Consider the following 22465-nt stretch of genomic DNA (forward strand, 5'->3'; position numbering starts at 1 on the left):
GTTGATTGACCTGGCATGGAATATATGACTAATAGTCCACACACTATGACAATAGCAACAACAGAACAGGAGACTATCTAGGTAGGTAACAGATTATAGAATTTAGGCACACAAAATATCAAACTTGATGACAACAATCCGCAAGGTTCTCTGCGACCAGAACCAGATGCAAATGCAAAAAGCAAAACCCGTGCATTGCTTCCGCCCCCTCAGTGACCAAGGCCCTTGGCACGAGCACGTTGGACATCGCGATAGTAGCGGGGAGCAGTCCACTCGCGGATGCGGCGGCCATAGCGGATCATGACGAAGCAGCTGGCGTTCCAGAGAAGACCGATGCCGCCCACAATGCAGTAGACGGCGAGGTAGCCGTTGTGGTTGAGCCAGGGGGTGATGCCGTAGTTGATGGCAAAGGACAGCGTGTTGCGGATGAGCACGCAGGTGGTGACCAGCTGGCTCGACAGCTCAGGGTAGCTGGACATGGCGTAGCCCAGGGCGCCGGGGATGCAAAAGGAGGCGGTGATGGCCAGGGCGAACTGGGTCGTGGCCAGGGCGAACCAGTGCAGGTGGTAGGTGACGGCCACGCTGTACAGGACCAAGGCAAAGGGCACCAGCACCACGCCTGCCGCGAACAGGTACAGGATGTTCTCCGACTCGGCCACGCCGCCGTTGCGCCGGGCCAGCCGAACCGTCAGCATCTGGCCCACCTTGCCGGCGTACAGACCGCCAATGATGGAGCCGAGCACGCCGCCCGCGTAGGCTGCGGCCACGCCGGCGGTGCTGAAGCCGTACCTGGTGGTGTAGATGGTGCCGATGGTGGCGTTCTGCACGCCCTGCCACACCAGGCTGTTGGCTCCGTACATGAAGCCGGCGTAGACGACGGCCGGATAGCTAAAGCCGACAAAGGGGGCCCAAAAGACATCCCAAAACCGCATCGGCCGCTTCTTGTCCCTGAGGCTGAGCTTGTTCCAGAGGCTCTTGCGCGGCCAGACCAGCTCCCCGACTTGGCTGTCTGTGGCTTTTTTGGCGGCAGCAGCAGCAGCAGCAGCAGCAGCAGCATCATCAACTGGCTTTTTCTCGGTCGGCGTGGCGGGGCTGGAGGAGGAGGAGGCATCCGTGGCAGCTGTTTGGCTCGCTGCCGCCTGGGCGCCGTGGGTGTGCTTGCGGTCGTAGTTGGTCTCCTCCATCAGCAGAAAACAATAGACAAACCCCATGGCGTTCCAGATGGAGCACCACCAGAGCGTCCACTGCCAGCCCATGCCGACGTTGATGAAGCCCGACAGCATGGGGGCCAGCTTGCCGGTCATGGCCAGGGACCAGCCGTACCAAGCCATGTAGGTCGGGCGCTCGTGGGCAAACCACAGGTCCGTGACCGACACCTCGGCCAGCGACTCGACGGGCGAGCCAAAGAAGCCCAGGATGATGCGGTTGGCAAGATAGGTGCCCGAGGTGGTGCACAGGGGCGCGGTGGCGAGGATGACCACGTTGGCCAGCAGCGAAAAGAGGTAGACGGGCCGCTTGCCCCACTGCAGGGCCACGGCCTGCCAAAAGACGCAGCCCCAGCCGTAGAAGAGGAACATGATGCCGGTGCCGTTGTTGATGTCGGTCAGCGTGAGGCCCGTCTCGGCGCGGATCGGCGTCACGATCGAGTACACGGCGCTTGACGGGAGCGCGATGACGATGGTGTAGACGACGATGCAGCTAGTCGCCAGCATCTTGCGCCGTCGGCTCCAGTTGAGCGGGTCCTCGGGGTCCTCTGACGGCGCCGGCACGAGGATCAAGTCAGACTCAGAGTCCAAGTCGCTCTGGCCGCTGCTGTCCACCAGCCGGACGGTGCCTGGGGGCAGCGGCTTGCTCTCCTCGTCAGCCATGATAAAAGTTGAATTGTGTCTTTGGTCCTTGGACAAGTGCAGCAGGTCTGGCATGTCAGTGGCCCACAGTGCCACACATCAACTACAAAGTAGGTGCAATCCATTGGGTTGACTTTTTGTATTGACGGCCAACTAGGCAAACATGGATATTCTGGCACGTCGCTCATACCCCATGCACTCCTCTGAATCTCTGATAGACAGCCCCCGACTATCTGTGGGGTAATGCAAAAACCGGGGCGAGCGGGTTCCTTATCAGGGGCATGGTCTTTCGGCTTTCCATAAAACTGGCCTCGGAACCGCGAAAATACCCCTCTTGGGAATGGGGAACAAAGAGCGACGGCTTCGGTCTCCTATACCGTTTCCAATCCCAATCATAGAATAGAACGAGACTCGAGTCACGACTCACTAGACTAGACTAGTTCTAGACCTAGATTCCGGACCGGATGGGCGATAGTCGATACAGGCACGCAGGCTAAATTATGTACATGTACAATACAGAATTGTCGTATATACTACGGTTAGTCTCCGACACGCGATGCTAGCTTCTACCTATGGCGCGCTCAATCTCAACCAGAGCAGCCAATACCTTTTCGTCGTGGAACCTCCTGCCGACAATCTGCAGGCTGACGGGCGCATTGGCGAACGTCTCGGGAGTGTACATATCGTAGACAAACCTGTCCTGCGCGTTCTTGGGCGTATAGCTGGCGTCTTTGACGTCCTTGACCGGGTCGACTGTGGTGACAGGAAAGACGACGGCGGGGTAGTCGACGAGGTTCCAGTGCGATGTGTAGCCCCAGTATTTCGACTGGTCGTGCGGCGTGGCTGCTCCAAAGTTGGGCGGGCAGAGGATGACGTCCACCTCGCCGTCCTCGTCCTTGCCCGTGGCCGACCACGCCTGGGCGTACATGGCTCTGTAGTTGTCGCGCTCGAGGCAGAGCTGCGTCGGTGATGGTTGGTTAGTTAGCACAGGTGGGGGTCAACCCCTAGCCCCTGCAATGAATAGCCCCTGCAATGAACTCATTAAATCATTAAATCAAACCAAATCACGTACCTTCCACAGCTCGTGCTGCGTCAAGCTCCCAACTGTAGGCTGCTCCTGAATGATAAATTGGGTCAGGGGCAACATGGGCTCGCCGCCTTGCTCCAACAGGTCCATGACCTCCTTTCCCCCATCGGGCCAGTATAGCGCTGACACGATATCCCACGCCCTCTGGTGGTCTAGATGCTCACAGTCCCAGTCGACCACCTCGATGCCGGCCCGACGACACGCACCCGCCACTTCCCGCAGTGCCCTCGTCATGGGCGGGTGCGGCTGCACGACTCCATCCCACCACTGCACTGCCACCTTGAGCCGCCGCCTGCCCTTGGCAAACTCGTCGTACGGCCTCCAGGGCATCTCGACGACGGACGGATCGATACGCCAGGGCTTGGCCGCCAACGCCACGCGCATGAACAGGTCGAGCGCATCGCGATCCGCCGCCAGCGGTCCGGGTGATGCGCCCATGGTCTCTTTGCCGGCGGCTGGTGCCAGCAGCCCTCGGGCCGAGAGGCGCTTCCACGTCGCCTTGAAGCCGTACAGTCCGACGTGGGCAGCAGGCACCCGGATGCTGCCGCCAATGTCGCCGCCGATACCCAAGATGCTGCCTCGCATGCCCATGAGCGCCGACTCTCCGCCGGTGCTGCCGCCGGGACTCAGGTTCCTGTTATAGGGGTTCAGCGTCCGTCCGTACACGGGATTGTCCGTCTCGAGGTGCATGATGGCCTGCGGCTGGTTCGTCCTGGCGTAAAAGACGCACCCCTCGGCCCACAGGCAGTCGTAGAGCAGGTTGGATCCGTGCTCCTTGCCGATCCACGCAACAAAAGACGAATTCGATGTCACCTTGGAGCCCACCATCCCCTGGTGCTCCTTTGTCGATATCGGCAGCCCAAAGAGCATGCCCTTGGCTTCAGGCAGCGAGTCGAGGTGCTTGGCGCGCTCCACGGCTTGATCCCACAGCAGCTCCGTCAGGCAGTTGGTCGCCGCGTGTGCGATTGCTGCTCTGCGGAGAAATGCCCGCGTGACCTCCTCCACAGAGATCTCGCGGCTCTTCATCGCTGCGAGGAGCTTGGTGATGCTGTACCCTTCTGTGATTTCAATTTCGCGAGCTGTCAAGATCTTGCCCGGCAAGTCTCGAGTGTAGAGAGGCATGCTGCCTTCAGCTGGGACACCCTCAAGGGCAGGCTGCACCTTTGCGAGGGAGGCATCGCGATGTGCTCTGACCCCTGCCACCTTGTCCTGCCATGTCTCTGGTAGTGAAGCGTCCCCCATGCTTGCGTTTTGTAGCTGGTAATAAAATAATGGCAAGCTGGGCGAACCGTGCCAGTCAAGTCTAGAACTAGTTCTAGGACAAGTCGAGTTTTCAAGTTGGACATCGTTAAAGATATCAAACTGCCCCGGCGTATTCGGAGCATTTAGGAGCAATGGCCAGCCCGGGCTTTACGACGATAGTGTTCCCAGACGGGCGTGGGGCCGAGAGGGTCCCGAAAGAGGATGGCATGAGCGAGCATCCGGAGCGCCCTTTTAGACCTAGATTAGACTAGACTAGGTAGTCTAGTGACTCCGCCCGGGACCCACAAGTACAACCCTCGGTATCTGTATCTGCTGTATATCTTTGAGCTTATCATCTTGGTGCACACAGCATGCAATGTATTACTATTGGCCACACAGCTTATCAGTTCTGACAGTCACCAAGCAGCGTATCGTAGCTGCTTCCAGTCCGTCGCACCAGCTCAGATAGTCTAGCTGAGCATAAGTATAGAGCCAAGCCTCTCCACAACCATCCGCCAATGGCTCGTCGTTCGAGGATGATGATCCGTCACAGGCCCAGCCTCCCACACCCGAGAAAGAACCTCGCTGCCCGTCCTCGCCGATGCAATGCCGTAAAACTCCACTTGTCTGTACCACTCTTTAAAGCCATCCTGCAGCTCACGGTCGAAAGCCTCGCTGCCGGCGATAAAGGCAGGCCAGTACAGTGGTGCCGCTAGAATCGACGTCTGCGACTTGAGCTGCTCGATGGCCCCGATGCTGTCGAGCACCATCCGAACGTGGGGCCGCAGGTAGCTGAATCGAATCAGCCGAATGTGCTGTGCGAAATATATGATGAGCGCATTGTGGAACGCGAGCGTCGTCTTGCGGATGATCTCGGAGCTGGCCCTGTTGCCGCTCACAAGGTTGTCGACAAGGCCCGTCTCGGCGTCCCAGTCCACGATTTCGCCCTCCAAAGCATCACACTGCGCCGCCAGATGTGCAGGAACGGACGGGGACAGCTTCTCGTGTCGTGCGCTGGTCACCTGCTTGATCAGGTTGGTGGCCTGTTCGAGCAGGACCAGGAGGCTCTTTGGGACCCCGTAGATGCATTCGTATGTGTTGGTGCTCAGGGGAACACCGGGCGCAATGGGGTGGGGAGGCCTCTGCTCCTCTGATGCGTCGTCGTCCAGAGTCATGATGTCTGACGGACTGGGGGAGGGCCTTTTGGGGCCTTGAAGAGCCGTGCTCTCGTAGATTGTGCGGAGGTAAAAGTATATCCTCTGCAGAGACCGGGCCTTGGGCGAATATTTGGTCTTCCAACCTGCGGCGTACTTCAAGAACCGCAAGGTGCCGTCCAGATGGATGCCGCACGTGGTGTTGTCGCCCGACATGACGTTGATGGTTACCATGGACAACATGGTTGCTAGCAGCTCCTTGTACTTTGGGGCACTGGGGGTGGCTGCGTTGCCCTCGACGGCGTCCTTGAGCAGCTTGATGGCCCTGCTCTGAAACGTGATGGCATTGTTGGACCACCTGGCTGCTTCTTCTTCGCGTCTCTGTGATCTGCTCTCGTTGCAGAGATAGAATGCGCTGATGGAGAGCAGCGCGTTTCGCAGCGCGTCCCGCGTCGTGGAGCTGTTTCCTTGGACTGTCAGTTGCCCAACACTTTGCAGAACACGCGGCAAGTGTATCGTCTTCCAGGGACTCTTGACATTGTCAATGACGCAAAAGAGATGGACGACGCGATGGGAGTAATGGTACATTAGAAAGCGTTCGAGCTTCGGTATATACACGGGCGACGGGTTGCGCACAACCGTGCCATTCGTCGACTCCCACCAGAACTGTTGTGCATGTGCGAGTGACGTCTTGTCCTGGTCGGTCTCTGACTCGAGTGCCACAGAACCGCCGCGACTGTTTGCATCTTGATCGAGGCTCCAATGCAGGTCGTTGTGTGAATTGCCCGTGAAACACGGCTCCTGCTCGTTGAGACTGTCTAAGGTCGAGAGGTTATCGTCAGATTCATCACACAAGCCGCGGTCAGGCTCGGGAACCGCAAGAAATTCCTCATGACGGTCAGCGGTGCCCTTGAACACTCCAAAGCACGTCAGCAAGAGTGAATCTCCAGTGCGGCCTGAGCCTGGTGACGTGTTAGCTGTAAAGGCGTCGATGAGCCGCAAAATGTCATCAACCTCGGAGAGCCCAAGAGGAATCGGACCAGGGTCTAGGGGAGGTAACGAGACATTAGCAGACTGGCCAACCTGGTGTAGTGTAGCAAATATACGACAGCGGGACAGACCCAAAGCGATCCGGCTTCTCTGTGATTTGGGACGAGCCTCCCGAGCCGATGGCGGCTTGTACACGTCCTCGTCACACAAATCAATGCCGGGGTCCATCCATCGCAGCCTCACCCCATATCCCTCACAATCCAGCCGTTTGGAGACGCACTGGCGGCATACGGGCTTGTGCTCGTCGCACTTGACCTTGCGCCGACGGCATGTCCAGCAGCCCGTGCACGTCTTGACCCGCTTGTTGGATCTCGGGACGTCAGCCAAAGTTTTCATGGCATCATGTTCTGTCGGCCAATCGCGGCTAATAGCCGAAATCTCCCTTCTGCAGGATCTCGTGGGAAGGTGGTAAACAAGACCGAGTTACCTTTTTTTTTCATGAAGGGAATTCGAGAGCGAGAGCGGTAGTGGGGAAGGGCCACCAGCTTAGTGGGAGCCTGTCAAACTGGTCGCAATTGGTTGACGATAAGGGTGGGGAGTGGATTGGCTTCTTTCCGGAGCGTTGTGGGCTCGGCTAGATACCCGAGCTTCACTACAGTGTGAATTATCAAGGCCCGCTGGCACCTTTTGCAGATGGAGGTGCATCCAGGTGGTGCATCAAGGGCAACACACGGTCGAGGGAGATTTGGGAACAAGTTGATAACGGGTAATAATATCTTTGGCATTTTGAGCATTACATCAGCTATAACACACAATCGAGGCTTGTGGATTAATAATCAATCCATGCAAGCTGAAGATACTTACAATGCAGGCCGAATAAGTAAAAGTAAGCCCCCCATTCAGTTGCGCTGTGTTGTCAAGATTCCAACCTCACAGCTTGGACACAAGACCTGCGTTCAGGTCTCTGATGACCTCGGCAGCGGCACGCTCACCGCTGCGAACGGCACCCTCCATGTAGCCCTTCCACTCGCCGGCAGTCTCGGCGCCAGCAAAGTGCAGGTTGCCGGCTTGTGCGCGCAGCCCGTCGCCACCCAGCGTGTCGAGCACGCCCGGAGAAAGTGCAGTGCACGGGCAGCCCCAGCCAGCCCACTGGTCGTCGCTCCACTCGTACAGGTTGAGCGACGCGAACTGGTCCGCCAGATTGCTCACGTCAAAGAGCTTGCCCAGCTGCTGCAACAAGGCAAGCTTCTTGTCGCAGGCCGCAAGCTTCGACCAGGCCATGCCCGGATCCGATGCCATAAAGCACGTCAAGATGTGCTTGTCGTCCGCCGGGCTTGAAGTATCTCGAACGACACTGGCAGGGCCGATGAAGGATTGGGCAAGGCCACAGAAGCCCCTTTCGACCCAAAAGGGTGTTTTAAACTGCATCATGGCCTTGGTGTAGTAGCCGTAGCTGAGGGACTCGGCCCAGACCCGCTTCACAGGGGGCAGGGGAGGGTGAAACAAGATGCTCTGCAGCGCAGGGCCCGGGACGGTGGTGATGACCTTGCGAGCCGAGTAGACGACACCACCTGCAGTCTGCACCTTTAATTCCCGTCCCACGTCTTCACCGACGATTGCACCGACGGGAGCGTTCAGACGGACCGTACCCTCGGGAAGCTGGGCAGCCATGGACTTGGCGAAAAACTGCGTCCCCTGGCGGACTCGCAGGTGCTGACCGCCGCCTTTGCGGTCGGAGCGCATCTGCAGCAGGCCGCCGCCGGACTTGCAGTAGTTGAGAAAGTACAAGGCCGAAACGTCCACGGGGTCCTGCCCCAGCATGGCTCGCGTCCACACCATGGCCGATGCCAGAGCCGCCGAGCTGGCGCCCCTGGACCGAAGGTAGGCCTCCATGGTCATTGAGTCGAGCTCCGTGTTCTCCGGCTTCCACGTGTCAAGAGCTTGGCAGTCGGCCTCACACATGTCTCTGATCTCCTCGGCGTTCCTTCTTGAAGCGGCATCGAACTATGTGCATGCATGACGGTTTTAGTCCAATTAGCGCCTTCAAACCCCCACTGCCCAGTTTTTTTAAATACCCATGCAGCATATCGCCATCAACTCACATGAGGTAGTAGTAGTAGTAGTAGTAGTATTATTTAACGCCGGGCTCGGCCCGGCTTGTTAGCCGGCCGTTAGCAACCTCCCGAGGGGTATCTCGGCGCGCGTTCTATCTTCTTTATTTACACAGGGGGAAAACAAGGAGGGCAGAGGCGGATCGTGCCTGACCGGGTTCGGGCCCGGTCCTGCTTAGGGGGTTAGTTCACTGACGCGACCCCGTGCCTAAGGTGCACGGAGGGTTCGTCTGACGGCTTGTGCCGTGAAGTGTGGGTGAAAAGGCAGTAAGTCTATTCCTCGTCAGAGTTCGAGTCGTTTACGATCGGTGTCCCTAGGCGTAAAGTGCGTTCGTGGCGCGCGGGGCGCTGGCGGGCCGCTCTGGGGCGGGCGCTGAAGTAGTTGGTGGCTATCGAAAACGCCTCAAAGCTTTTCGGTTGCCCGAGGCTTGTCTGGAAGAATTTGCGGCGTTGGGCGCGGTCTGGCGGCCCGACCGGCCGGTCGTTGTCAGGCCACGGCCAGTTTCTCCACACCGCCCGCGAAAAGCGGCAGTGCACCGGGTGTTCAGGGGAGGTCCGCTTCCAGCACCAGGCACACGAGGTGTTTGCATCCTGGTGGTTGAAACGGTCATGGTAGGCTTTGAAATCGCCGTGGCCGGTCCTCATGGCCAAGTAATGGCCCAGTAGGGGTCTTGGCAAACGCAGTTCCTCGGGCTCCTTTCTCGGTGTGTATTGGAATTTCCATTCCCTATATGCGGGGGACCGTTCACAGAGTTCTTTACGCCACCAGTCCTTCTCTATATTCGAAAGAATGGCTCTGAGGACCGTGCCGGCACCGCTATACGTGGTTTGCTGAGCCCTCGGGTCTGGGTCCGGCGGTCCGGCGGAGCCGGCCTTGGCCAGCTCGTCAGCCCGGTCGTTTCCCGGGATTCCCTGGTGCCCAGGGCACCAACGGACCCGAACCTCGGTACCTTGTTTTCGGAGTAGATCGACAAGGTTATGGAACTCCAGAAAGGCCCATTGGGACGAACGCGGCGCGTCGCCTCTAAGACCCCAAATAACCGAGGTGCTGTCCACACAAATCCAGATCCGGGCGCCTGGCTGGGCCTTGGCTGCCGCCTGTAGCCCTTTTAGGGCGCCAATCGCCTCGGCGTCGAAAACGTGGCTTTCCGGCGTAATAGATGCGGAGCCTGCGGCAAATTCCAGGCCCGCCCTAAAAGCGGCCCATCCGTACCCTATTTGGACGCAGTTGTTTTCGTGTTTTTCCGAACCATCCGTATATACCACGATATCGTCAGGTGATACCATGTCCAGCCATTCGATAAAGCGGCGGGCCGCTTCCTCTTTCGGGACTCCTCCGGTGGGGTCAGTGCGAGAATCCGGGGCATTGCGAGGTGCGCGCAACTCTAGTCTCCGGATCCGCGGGAGAAGTTGTGCAGCCGTTTGCAGGGTCGTGGCCGAATGGCCCGAGTTGCGGGCACGAGGTGTTTCACGCAGGCGGCTGACAAGGGGGTGCCCCTTGTCCGCGAGCCTTAGTCGGGCGCCGTATTTCAGGCGGGTGTAGGCCAGCGCGACGCGGGCCGAGGGTAGTCCTGCGTCCCTGAGAACAGTGGACGAGGGGGTGGTTTTATACGCCGGGAGGATTGCCCGTGCCGCTAAAACCAGCGGTTTGTTTAATGCTTTAAGGAGTCCTCTTTGCTTGTGCGCTGGGTTGTACCATGCCTCGGCTGCGTAGGTGGCCGAGGAACCCACGCATGCCACCGCTGCCTTGCGAAGTGCAGCCGCAGGCGGTCCGTATCTTACTGCCCCAAAGCTCTTGAGGTGGGCAGCGACCGCCATTGCTTTGGCAGCCCTTTCGGCCACGTGGCGGCGCCCGTCTAGCCGTTGGCTGAACCAAAAACCAAGCCAACGCATGCCCGGGTAGCGCTCGGCCCCGGAGGCGCTTTGTCCGCGTCGACCGCCCGGTAGTTGGACCGGGGTAACCGTTCTACCATTAATCCGGATTTCCGGGTTGCGACCGTGCCTTTTCTTAGTAATATGGATCACCTCTGTCTTTTCCGCTGCAAAATGGATCTTCTCTTCCGCCGCAATTTCGTGCATATCCCGGAGTTTATCTTCCAGCCAACGTACGTTTTCCTCCAACGAGGGTGACGATTTCCATGTAAGCACGTCGTCTGCGTATGCCAACCGCCACTTCGTACCGTTTTTGACGAGATACGCCAAATATAGCATATATAGGATCGGGGAAAGGGGAGACCCTTGCGGGGTGCCGCACCCAAGCCGCCTAAAGCCCGTGGTCGTACCCTCCAGCCGGACTCGGGCCTGGCGGCCGCTTAAAAAGTTAATCACGAACCTGAGGAGCATTTTACTAAACCCGAGGCTCCGCATTTTCCGTATTAATCGCCCATGGAGGAGGGCGTCGAAGGCGCCTTGGACGTCGCATGCGACAAGGGTGACTTCCTCCCCGCGAGCTAGAGCCTGCTCGATATCGTGGGCGAGGGCACAAACCAGATCCGTCGCCGATCGTTTGGGTAGGGCACCGCCGTGGGTGCAGCTAAGGAGCCCGTTGTCGTGTATGGCCCAAGCTATCCGGCGTGCAACGAGCCTCTCGAGGCCTTTTCCGATGCAGGAGAGGAGGGCTATAGGCCGCCAGGATCGAACGCTGCTCCGGTCTTTCTTCCCCGTTTTCGGTAGCATCGCGACTTCGGCCTTCTTCCAAGGCGCTGGGAAATGTCCGAGTTCCAGGCAACGTTGGTAGAGCCTGCGCACCGGCTCGGCCAACGAAGCCCATCCGGCTTTTAGTAGCCGGACGGTTATTCCGTCGATGCCCGGGGACGTGCTCGTAACCCCAATGCAGGAGCGCTCCGCCTCTTCCGCACTAACCTGGGTGTCCCAAGGGATTTTAGCCTCGTCCGGCGACCAGGCCTCCAAGGGGTCTCCCTGCAGGTCATCCTCCGCCGAAAATCGGCCAAGCACCTCCCGTTGCAGTGCTTCCGCTTTTGCTAAAGGCTCGCTCACTTGCTCGCCGTTAATAACCAGCGGCGGGGACCGGAGGCGTGGTCCGGCTCCCAGCCAGCCCACCATGTTCCACAAATCCTTATCGTCGCGCAGTTGGTCGATCCGGTGCCTCCAGTACTCCCGCTTCGCGGCCCGCACCCCTTTCGTATAGGCTTTTTCCTCGGCAGAGGCGTCTGCCCTATTTACAGCGCTCCGTTTAACCCGCTGGAATTCGGACCAGAGCCGCTGGCAGTTTTCGGTCCACCAGGGAGCCGAGCTGTCCCTTTTTCCCGCCGGCGTACCCACGACCCACGTCACTTGCTCCCATAAAGTTGTAAATTCAGCTACCCACGCGTCCAATGCGTAGCCATCGGCCGCGGATCCCGGGTCCGGCATGTCTTGCATGCCAAAAGCAAGTAGCTCCGCGAACTTTGGTAACCGGTCGTCCCTAACCGAAACGTTGATCGCCTCCGGGCGGGGGGCGCCGCGCGTCCGCAGCGTGGTATAAAGGGATTCGTGGTCGGAGCCTGTGTAAAGACTGCTGTCAACCACAGTTATTGTGCTGGGGAGGTTGGAAAAGACCATATCCAGTAAACCCCCGTCGCGGTGGGTGGGCACGCCGATATTTCCTGTAAAACTCATCCCCTGGGCTTGCGCCCATGCCGTCAGTTGGTCCCCTCCGCGTGCGTCTGCGCGGCCCGGCTGGTATGCAGCAGCCGCTACGTTAAAATCGCCGCCTAGCACCGTGGGTCCATTTGGCACGGTATTGCATACCATTTCCAGCGCGGCTTCAGTGCCCGGAGCCCTATATACGTTAACAAACAATATTCCGTTAATTTCGAGCCAGAGTATGTCCCGCGTATTTTGGCCCTGCGGTAGCCGTCGTTGTGCGGCCCTTAGGGCTGCCCCCTTCTTGACGTAGGTGAGCACCCGGGGCCGGAGCCCAGTTATGGCTTCGTAAGTGTTGGCGTGCCATTCGTCCACTGGCGCAAAAACATCATAGCCCGGGTGCGTTTGTGTAGTCGTATTTAGCCCGCACCATGGCTCTTGAACGTTAACCAGGTCCACCTTTCTCTGGTGGCACAACTCCAATAGGCTCAGATGCACACCCATCCTTTTACCTACGTTGGCCCAAACTACGTCGAGGCATTCCCGCTGCATATTGCCGAGCGAGTATTTCGTCATATTAATCGACGGGTTGCTTCCAAGTCTATCCCATCAGCGGGGCAAGGTTCGGCAGCCGCTGCGTCCTCCTCCATTTCGGCTGCCCAAACGATTTCGTCGTGCACGCGTTCCTGTTCAACCTGCAGGAAGTTACGGATGTCCGCCCCTGCCGCCTCGCATGGCCGCGCTCTTTTGTTTGAAATGCTCGATCGGGAGCTCGAGGTTTGCGAATGCTGCGATAAGGTGCTTAGGACCGGGATTGCAGGTGCTGGCTCTCGGCGGGCCGTTTCGGCCCGGTCGTTGATAATCGCGGCACGGTTGGCACGTCCGATTCTGCGAATCCCCTTAAGTTTACGCTGTGAAGGTCGTTCAAGCTTCCCATTTACCACCAAAGGTCGGGCAGGGCAATTCTCATGTCCGGATGGGAAATGGCCGTGGCAATTAACGCATTTGGGGGCTGCCTTGCACGGCTCTTCCTCTGTCGCATGTTTTGCTTCACCACATATGCCGCAACGCGCTTGCCGTACGCAGCGACGTATTTCGCAATATCCCTGGCAACCGTCGTGGTGGTGTGTAATTTTGCGTGATTTTTCAACCTTCCGCGCACGTCTCGACACTCCAAAAAGCTGAAAGGGCTTTACGGGTTGAAGGAAGGACACTATCCACGTGCCCTCAGCCGTATGTGGGTCGTAACCATGTTTGGAAATATGCCAGTTGACTGGCTGCTGGCCTGCTGCCACGGTAATCTCCTCCTGGATTACCTCATGTACGTCCTTTCTTCCGTCCAGGCAATTGAGCGTTCGGGGCACTCCAGAAACGGCGTATGTGTGCCAGGTTGTCGGGACAGTGACTTCCCGCGCGTCCAATGCGTCCATAATGGCCTTGACCGCGCTGGGGTTGAGGAGTTTTTGCCGTGTTTCCTCAGAGGCCACCGTAACACCCCAGCCCGTGGGGGTACGCTTGGCGTTTGGGATTTCACTGTGTGGCACCGAGACCAACTCGGCCAATTTGGTCGTTACCGCGTATGGCTCCCTCGTCACCATCCGCAATTTGTCATTTACGCGGATCAGGATGCGGTTGGACGGCTGTTCTGTCAAACGTTTCGGGGCTTGGGAGCGGTCCCGGCCCGATTGGGAGGGAGTTGCGGAGCTGTCAGGTGCATTGCCGGGCGTCGTACGTATCGGGTACGAGCGCGTGGCCGGGGTTAAAATTCGCGTTGGGGCCGCCGCTGGTGGCGTGGCGGCTCGCTCGGCCCATGTGACCGATTTGTTAGTGGGCGTGCCTCTGCCTTTAGAGGCCGACGACGCCGTGCCCGTCCTCGTAATTAAAATGCTGCGCCTTTCGCTGGAACTGGTCGGCGAACGCGACGGGGAGCGCGAACGCTCTTTTTCAGGGAGGGTGCGACTGAGGAACCAGCCGCTGATCACGTCGTCAAGTTCAAGAACAATTCTCCTAAGCGCGGCGTCCTCCGGGGCCTGTAAACTTTCGAGCTTGGCTGCAAAGACCTCTTCGAGCCAGCTGCCGACTGTTTCCACGTTTTCCAACTCCTGCTGCAGTGTTTTGATGGCCAGGGCCGGGAGGCTGGAGTACCTTCCGCGGCCAGCCGGCTCAGGCGCGTTAGCGGTGCGCGTGTCGAGAGATACGTGTCCTGACTCGGCCTGGCCCTGCGGCAAAGCCTGCGGCGTGCTCTGCGGGCGCGCGCGGCGGTTTGAGACCTCTGGTGAGGCCATGACGACCGGCGCCCGGAGGGCGAAAATTCTTCAGCTGTTAAGCTTATTGGTGTGTTTGGGTGTGAATCGCTAACAAAGGTGGGTCTGACCCATGAATGGTGGAGGATGCTTGACTCACATGAGGTAGATCCCCGTATGTAAAGGACGAAACTTTGCCATCCAAGTCCTCGAGAACCACCCTGCCCTGCGTATTCTGCTCAATCAGCTCCGCTCCGTACCGCTGGGCAATATTGTACATCCTGCTTTGGTTGGTGTCGTTTATCCAGGCCGCCCCCAGATCAACAACGCCTCCGCCTCCCGCCAACTCCTGACTCCACGTCTTGCCGCCGACTCGATCTCGCGACTCGAGGACGATGCACGACAGGCCAGCCCTGATCAGCTCGTGCGCGGCCGACAGACCAGCCAGCCCTGCGCCGACAATGACCACATCACACTTGTCGCTCGCCCTGGCAGCCGAAAGGGCCGGCGGCGGTGCGTTGGAGGCCGGGTCGGGCTGCACAACAACCGCATCAACCTCGAACAGCCACGAAGCCACAGCCAGCGCTTGCACGGGCACCAGGGTGATTGCCGGCCTGTGGCCCCTGAGGAACTTTTGCACGTGCCGAGCGTGCAGGCGTTTGGAGTGGTCGTAGTTGACTATGTAAAGCGTCAGCTTGGCAATGTCCTTTATGCCGGCGCCTGCTGCCACTATGATCTTTCGGAGGTTCAGCAGTGCCAAGTGGACCTGCGATTCGTAGTCAGCCGGCACTGTTCCATTTTTTGTTGCCCCGACCTGACCAGCGAGGTGCAGAAGGCGGCTGCCGGCGGGGATAATGGTGGCGGGCGCAAAGTAGGCGCCGATGGTGTTGGACAGGTCTAGTGTTTTGACTTTGCCCATTGTGATGATTTTTTGTGCTTTGCTGTAACCAAGTCGCGCGGCAGACGAGAAGATGCTGGCTACGTTTTCAGGTTCAGGAACACGAGCATCCGAGCTGATAACATGTAGGTCAAGACACATACCCTATCTATGAGTATGTACACGGGCCCACTTGCCTCGCTCTGGCTTTCCTTGGAGCCATATCGCTGCCTACTGTAGGTCCACAGGGATAGATACTCCACTGCTTTCCGATAAACCCCACGATACGACCTGACAAGTTAGGAAACTAGCCCTCCCGCTGATTTATCGGCCTTTCTACTTCCGTACGCCCTATCGGCCGGCCGCCTTTTTGCGTCACATTTCCCTTGTGGGTCCCGTCGCCGAAAGAAGCGGCGACGTAGCCCGGGTCTGATCTGAGCAGCTACAAAGCCACTTTCAACCTTCTGGCCTGCTGTTCAAGCTTTTTTAAATTCAAGAGGGCACGGGGACTGTCCAAGTTTGTCCCCAGTCCTATCGACGTTTTCGACACATTGGTGCGTCAAATGTTAGATTTCCATCGCCAGCTCGCACCCCACCGCAGCTGTTTTACAGTTGTATGAACAGAGCATCCCGATGTGGAAGGGAAATATCCTCCCTTTGCTACTGTTCGGACTTGGAAGTAACTTTTATAAACGGTCAAATACCGCACAAGTCAGCAGCGAGGTCGCCGACAGCGCCAAGTCGACGCGCCTACAAATGGCGGTCGTCACCGTAAAACCCGTACTGTTTGATTTACACCGCTATTTAACGGTAGGACTTCTATAGAACTGGACTAGGCTAGAGCGCGTCTTTTGTAACGTCCTTTTCTCTATTTCATTATTCAATTACTCAACTACTACGGTGCGACCGGATTATTTAACTATAATTTTATATTACTTTTATAATTATAGAGAGCAACTCTTAAAGCTAAAGGACGTCAGGATGGTAAAAACCAGGGCATTGGTCTCACGATACCGAACAATTCCGGACTGAAAAGGACTGAACTCAAGGTTCATTTTTGCGTGCACCATCTGCCCCTATATCCGCAGCAGGTCTCCCTTGATGTCTCCATGCAGCTGTGCTCGCCAAATCTTGTGTTCGTTCAGTAAGAACAGCTCGCCACGTACGCCGAAGCAGAAGTTTGCCACACCGCCATCCACGAGGATTTTACCGAGCAGGACGCCACCAGGAGACCAAATATGGACGCCATCGCCACATCCGCTGTACACATTGCCCTGAGTGTCGCATTTTATACCGTCTGGGACACCTGCGTCGGCCATGGCGAACAGTCGGCGGTTGGTGAGGAACGGCTGGCCTGAGTAGAGGGTGACGTCGAATGCGTAACTAGCAGAGAATTCAGGTCAGAACAACTCATCTTCCTAAGAATGTACTGATCGGTAAAGGGGGCCTAGTAAAGGGGGCCCAGGCCCAGTAAAGGGGTCGCTCACATATGCGACACGCGTGCGTCGTCGGTTGTGCCATCTCCATGTATCCAGTCCGTATCCGTCAAGTAGACAATCTTCTCGTCTGGACTGAAGCAGATGCCGTTGGGCCTCTGAAAGCCATCCGCCATGGCGCGGATTGAACCAGTGGCCGGCTCGAACCGATAGACCTGGCTCGGCAGCCTGGGTTTGGGGCGAATGCCTTGCTCATAGCCGTATATCGGATCAGTGAACCACAAGCTCCCATCCGAATGTACAACCACGTCGTTGACAGAGTTGAACGGCCGGCCGTGGAACGAGCTGATGATCGAGGAGCATTTGTGTGGAGGCTTTGCTTCCATCAGCACGAGACCGCCCGCTGATGTGAGCGTCCCCTGCGCACAGAAGAGGATGCCGTCGCGGTAGTTAACCCCGCCATTTGCCATTGGCACATCCGGTGCCTCGACCTCCTCGCAGACGACCGACGCACATTTTCGGTCGGCGGGCAAGCATACCCGCGTGATCTTGATGGTCCGCTGGCCAGTTGCTGGGTCCTTGAACTGGTTGCTGGTAACGAAAAGCGTGTTGTCTTGCGCTATGAAAACGCCGGCCTCGTGGGCAAATGGATACTCGGGGTTCTCGTAAAGGAGCTCCAGCGATGGTGAAGTGCCGAAGATGGGGTTACATTGCTCCGAGTACACCTTGAATTGCTCCTTGTTAAAGGCCATGGTGAATGATGTTTTTATTCCGTCTGGGGGCCAAGACGCGGGCGACTGACGTGTGGCATCATCGATTCATATACCTTAGAGTTTGCTGCCCCTCTATATTCCAGCTAATTACCGCCTCTCGACGCGTAATGTATAATCTTTGGGCATTTCTGAGCGAGTCATTTACCGAAAACATGCGCCGACATCGGGGATATCGACAGGAGTTCTGCCAGCTGGGCCGTCCAAACATTTCTTCTGTTATGTGGCAGAGACGCGATCGGATGGGTGATCGATTATCCATCCCTGCGGTTGGAAATACCCCCAATGGCAGCGTGACTGGATGCCACCACGGTCCCCCTGCGACGATAATCGCGATCGAATACCAAGGAAAAGGGTACTTCAGACAGCGCAGCGCTGGTGCGCAGGTTTAATGCTAGGAGCCATTCCTTGCGGCAAGGCGTAATTTGCTTCGCAGAAGTGCATAAATAAGGGCAAATCCTTTGCCTGCAGACCTGGAAGCCGCGGACCTAATTGTATGCGGTCTCAGGGACCTGGCCAACTGCGACGTCGCGGCTGCAATTAAAAAAAAAAACGAATGATTAATCGTCCGCAATTCTGTTAAGAAATTTGAAATCTTGGCTATTATACCCAACCCGCTTATAAGTTATAACAACGCCCTTTGAAACCATATTGAATATTAATTATTGATATAATCTCTTTGGGTTCATACGGTTTATTTATTATATCACAACTCTCCAGGAGAGTTATTAAATTAGAAGCAATTATCAAAGAAATTCCCGGGCGACAAAATACTTCCCCGGCCACCGTATTTATATGCGTGGACCTTTGTCAATTCGACTGTTCGCGGGGGAATTCAATTATTTAATTTCCCTTTCTGCAGAAACTATCACCCAAGCCGGAAATTTCCACAAGGCCCACACCATTCAACAATTGTGCCGTAGGAGGGATTTTTACCCTTACCACAATAGTGCATGGTACACCCAACCACTATAACAGAGTTTTCGCCCACGCCGATCTTGCAGTATTTTCAGCGCTGGGAGACTCCGCTGCCGACCCCATGACCCCTGGGGTCTCCCCGCAACGCACTGGACCCGTTCATGGGGTCCCCGTGAAAGTCAATGCCGCCGAGTCAGTGCCACCAAGTCGGTACCCCCTTTCGGCCTGGTCCTGTCATCACCCAGATCTGGCTCTTGTATGTATTACTACTGGCCGCCAAGCACCAGGCGTGACTTGAACCTTCTCATCTCATTATTCCACCGCCTAATCTGATCCAGAGCCAAGATTTCTTGTCCTTCGTTAGAGTCCAGACAACCACCATTTTTGCGTGGTAGCCAATGGTAGTGTGCAACCATGGGTGCCGTCGAGTTGCAAGGGCAGCCGCTCATCCTGACGGTCAGCGCGTTGACCTCCTTGGGCTTCATGCTAATTGGTTTCGACAATGGCCTCATGGGAGGACTTGGTATGCGAAGCTCACCGTCCGCCCCGTGCTGTGGTCCTGGTCCATCCGACTGACATTTCCTCTCACAGTCAACTCTCCCGCCTTTAACGCCACATTCGACAGCCCTGCATCGGACATGATCGGTGTAATTGTTGCTATTTACGAGAGTATGCATCTATCAATCTGAAAGGCTCGGCGTGATCCCCTTGGCTGACCTTTGCTTCTCCACCCAGTCGGTTGTTTCTTTGGATCCCTATGTTCTGCCATCTTCGGAGAGAAATTGGGTCGTCGTCGGTCCATTACCATCGGAGCCTGGATCATGATTATCGGTGCCATCTTGCAGGCGTCTTCGTATAGCCGCGCCCAGCTCATTGTCGGTCGCATCGTGTCTGGCTATGGCATGGGTATTATCAATTCGACTGTGCCCGTCTTTCAGGCTGAGTTCAGTCCCAAGTCGAGCAGAGGAGTTTGTAAGTGGTAAACCCCATCCCTCCATACCTGGCAGCTCTAACTTTTTGTCAAGACGTCTGTGCGCAGCTCTCAACGCTGAACTTTGGTATCTTCCTGGTGTATTGGATCGATTACGCCTTCTCATCCATAACATCCAGCTACGCCTGGAGGATTCCCGTAATCCTCCAATGCTTCTGCATCATTCCCATGCTATTCATCATCACCATCGTTCCCGAGACCCCTCGTTGGCTCGCATCTCACGACCGGCCCGACGAGAGCCTCCAGATCCTCGCCCGTATCCATGGTACCTCTACCGATGATGTCGAGGTGCGCCGCATGCACAGTGTCATCATGCAGACCGTGGCCATCGAGTCGTCTGTGAGCTCGGGTGGATGGAAGGATCTGCTGAAGAGCGACAGCATCAAGTCTCGGCGGAGACTGCTCATTGCCTGCGCCATTCAGAGTTTCCAGCAGCTCGGTGGCATCAACGCCGTGATCTGTACGTTATTTTCGCTCCTACCAAGATGAGCATTCCGCATATTATGGGGGGGAGCAGAGACTGACCATCATCCTAGACTATGCGAGCACCCTCTTTCAGCACAGTATCGGCTTCGACGCCCACATGTCCTCCCTCATGTCTGGCTTCCTGCAGACCTGGTTCTTCCTGGCTTCCTTCATTCCGTGGTTCCTGATTGACCGCGTCGGACGAAGACCTTTGGTGAGACACACCCGTCCTGTACCATCCATGTCCAAGCGCATGTTGCTGACCGCAGCCCCACTACAGCTACTTTCCATGATCAGCGTCATGGCAGCCGTCATGGCTATCCAAGCCGCTCTTATCTACCAAGTGCAGAACGAGACGGCCATCGCGCGTTCCGCCGGTATTGGTGCTGCTGCCATGCTCTTCGTGTTTCAGGGCGCATTTACCGTCGGCTTCCAGGCTACCGTCTGGGTCTACCCGTGAGTATCTCCGACCGCTGCCCCTGTATTAGTTCAACCCGATGTGCTGACTGACCGAAACCTCATTCAAGGTCGGAAATTCTTCCACTCCGTATGCGCCAACAGGGTTCTGCCATTTCCACTGCCATGAACTGGATTTTCAACTATGTAAGTAAAAACGACAGAGACATGGTCAACCGGAAGGTCTTACATTAACGCTAATTGCACAAACTAGATGATTGTGCAAGTTACACCGATCGCCATTGACTCAGTTGGCTGGAAAACATACATTATCTTCGCCGTGCTCAACGCAACCTGGGTGCCGATCATCTACCTGTTCTTCCCCGAGACCAAGGGCCTTGAGCTTGAAGATGTGGACCGTCTCTTCGCTGGAGAAGACCTTGTCGACAGAATGGATCACAAACACATGGGCGAGGCAACTACGGTGGACAAGCTTGAATGAAACGGCGGTTATATACAAATCCCTACGTAGCTATCGGATTAATTCGTCAGGGTTTAAGCTCTGCTCCGAGATTTTGACATTATATTCGCTTGTAAAATAGCATTACATTGCTGCCTTGCCTCTAGAACGACCTCCCAAGTTCTTAGAATAACTTCCCTAATCCATACCCCCACCACCCAAATTGGCCGTGCGCCCTGTATTTGCAAAAAAAACACCTGCAACGCACCAAATAGCATAATGTCTAGTCTCAGTGCTCAGCCTAGACCCCGGCTGCGCAGGGGACCGAGCGCTCCATGTACCTTACCAGCCACATGGCTTTTTGGCCAATCAAATCGTCCAAAAAGAAAGCGCTCGTTCTAGTCTGAGGACACCTTGTCGATTTTCGTCGTTCATGGAGGTTGGGATGCACAGTATACGCACTGTGCGCGCATTGTACAGGTAAACCGATACAGTTAAATTATTGTGCATTTTATATATTAAAATAAAAGGTCAAATAATAAATCGAATAAAAATCGTAAAAATGCATGAAAAGCACCGTTATATAACCGAAAACATGGGGTTTTTAAAGGTATTTTATTTTTTATTTTACCGCCTAACCAGTAGGGGGGAATGGCGCAGTGGTTAAGCGCCATGGCTGTTACTTGAGTAACGTAGGTTCGAATCCTGCTCCCTCCACCTCCTCCCCGCTTACCCGTGGCAAGGATAACCCGGCTGGCTATCGACAACAACCACCCGCCTGTGCCGTCGAGCCCACACTTGTTGGGAACTTCGTCTCCATGGCTACAAACGACCGACAGCTCCGCTGTTTGGACACAGGCCCCTCTCGATGAAGAGCCGTCAACTGCCGTCAGACGAATCCTCCGTGCGCCTGAAGGCACGGGGTCGCGTCAGTGAACAAACCTGTAAGCAGGACCGGGCACGAACCCGGTCAGGCTCGATTCGCTTCTATGCCCTTGTTTTCCGCTGTGTAAATAGAGAAAATAGAAAGCGCGCCGAGATACCCCTCGGGAGGTTGCTAACGGCCGGCTAATGAGCCGGGCCGAGCCCGGCGTTAAATAATACTACTACTACTACTACTACCGCCTAACCAGTAATACCTAACCAGTAATACCTGATCGTCTAACCAGTAATACCTGATCGTCTCCTTCAACGAGACGATGGATTTTGTGTGGACGCCAAGGCTAACCAGTAATACCTGATCGTCTCCTAACCAGTAATACCTGATCGTCTCCTAACCAGTAATACCTGATCGTCTCCTAACCAGTAATACCTGATCGTCTAACCAGTAATACCTAACCAGTAATACCTAACCAGTAATACCTAACCAGTAATACCTAACCAGTAATACCTAACCAGTAATACCTGATTGTTTCGTTGAACGAAGCAATGGATTTTGTGTGGACGCCAAGGCTGCAGGGATGATGGCAGGGGGTACGAAGCATTGGATTTACTAGAGGGTTACGAAGCATTGACTTTTTTTGATCGTATCGCTTCAAAATTTGAACCAGCGATAGATTCAGGCGCCATGCACAATCAAGCAAAAGGACGATTGATTTGGAGCAGAAATGCGGGAGTTGTACGTGGTTTAAGATTGTATTATTGATATTGATGGGGTGACGAATTGGGGGTGGACGAGTCAGGGTTACGAGCAGGCCAACGCAACAGACGGCGAGGATGAAGGACGGGTTAGGGTACAGCAGGCCAGGGCAACGACGAGGACGGACGGGTTAGGGTATCGCAGGTCAGGGCAACGACGAGGATGAAGGACGGGTTAGGGTATAGCAGGCCAACCCAAAACGTTTCAAACGACGAGGGCGACGGACGCGTTAAGGTTACATGCAGCGTAGCAGG

General features: G+C 56.3%; 6 protein-coding genes and 1 pseudogene across 7 annotated transcripts; 2 read left to right on the forward strand and 5 right to left on the reverse strand.

The window, feature by feature from the left end:
- Positions 1 to 209: 209 nt before the first annotated feature.
- On the reverse strand, positions 210 to 4289 carry MGG_17286 (uncharacterized protein; the record flags this gene model as incomplete). Its single annotated transcript, XM_003717621.1, has 3 exons — positions 2920 to 4289; positions 2418 to 2805; positions 210 to 1915 (listed from the first exon to the last, which is right to left on the reverse strand). The coding sequence occupies exons 1-3, from the start codon at positions 4174 to 4176 to the stop codon at positions 210 to 212; spliced, it is 3351 nt and encodes a 1116-aa protein (XP_003717669.1). The 5' UTR covers positions 4177 to 4289.
- Positions 4290 to 4354: 65 nt separating this feature from the next.
- On the reverse strand, positions 4355 to 6879 carry MGG_14816 (uncharacterized protein). Its single transcript, XM_003717622.1, has 2 exons — positions 6452 to 6879; positions 4355 to 6376 (listed from the first exon to the last, which is right to left on the reverse strand). The coding sequence occupies exons 1-2, from the start codon at positions 6714 to 6716 to the stop codon at positions 4647 to 4649; spliced, it is 1995 nt and encodes a 664-aa protein (XP_003717670.1). The 5' UTR covers positions 6717 to 6879; the 3' UTR covers positions 4355 to 4646.
- A 312-nt stretch (positions 6880 to 7191) lies between these two features.
- MGG_14815 (flavin-containing amine oxidase) lies at positions 7192 to 8284 on the reverse strand (the record flags this gene model as incomplete). The annotated part of the gene is made up of 1 exon (XM_003717623.1): positions 7192 to 8284. A coding segment is annotated over one exon (1034 nt), but the record flags the coding sequence as incomplete, so codon positions are not given.
- Positions 8285 to 13723: 5439 nt separating this feature from the next.
- On the reverse strand, positions 13724 to 15178 carry MGG_17287 (uncharacterized protein; the record flags this gene model as incomplete). The annotated part of the gene is made up of 3 exons (XM_003717624.1): positions 13724 to 13818; positions 13953 to 14178; positions 14420 to 15178. The coding sequence occupies 3 exons, from the start codon at positions 15176 to 15178 to the stop codon at positions 13724 to 13726; spliced, it is 1080 nt and encodes a 359-aa protein (XP_003717672.1).
- A 1034-nt stretch (positions 15179 to 16212) lies between these two features.
- On the reverse strand, positions 16213 to 17324 carry MGG_09681 (uncharacterized protein; the record flags this gene model as incomplete). Its single annotated transcript, XM_003717625.1, has 2 exons — positions 16213 to 16519; positions 16624 to 17324. The coding sequence occupies 2 exons, from the start codon at positions 17322 to 17324 to the stop codon at positions 16213 to 16215; spliced, it is 1008 nt and encodes a 335-aa protein (XP_003717673.1).
- A 1350-nt stretch (positions 17325 to 18674) lies between these two features.
- Positions 18675 to 20614, forward strand: MGG_09680 (sugar transporter STL1; the record flags this gene model as incomplete). Its single annotated transcript, XM_003717626.1, has 8 exons — positions 18675 to 18783; positions 18852 to 18929; positions 18996 to 19232; positions 19286 to 19711; positions 19788 to 19930; positions 19997 to 20172; positions 20244 to 20319; positions 20387 to 20614. The coding sequence occupies 8 exons, from the start codon at positions 18675 to 18677 to the stop codon at positions 20612 to 20614; spliced, it is 1473 nt and encodes a 490-aa protein (XP_003717674.1).
- Positions 20615 to 21217: 603 nt separating this feature from the next.
- On the forward strand, positions 21218 to 21289 carry MGG_20223 (annotated as a pseudogene). Its single transcript has one exon. The product of its transcript is annotated as a tRNA-OTHER (tRNA).
- Positions 21290 to 22465: the final 1176 nt, after the last annotated feature.

Source organism: Pyricularia oryzae, chromosome 4 (genome assembly GCF_000002495.2).
Source record: "Pyricularia oryzae 70-15 chromosome 4, whole genome shotgun sequence".
NCBI lineage: Eukaryota > Fungi > Ascomycota > Sordariomycetes > Magnaporthales > Pyriculariaceae > Pyricularia > Pyricularia oryzae.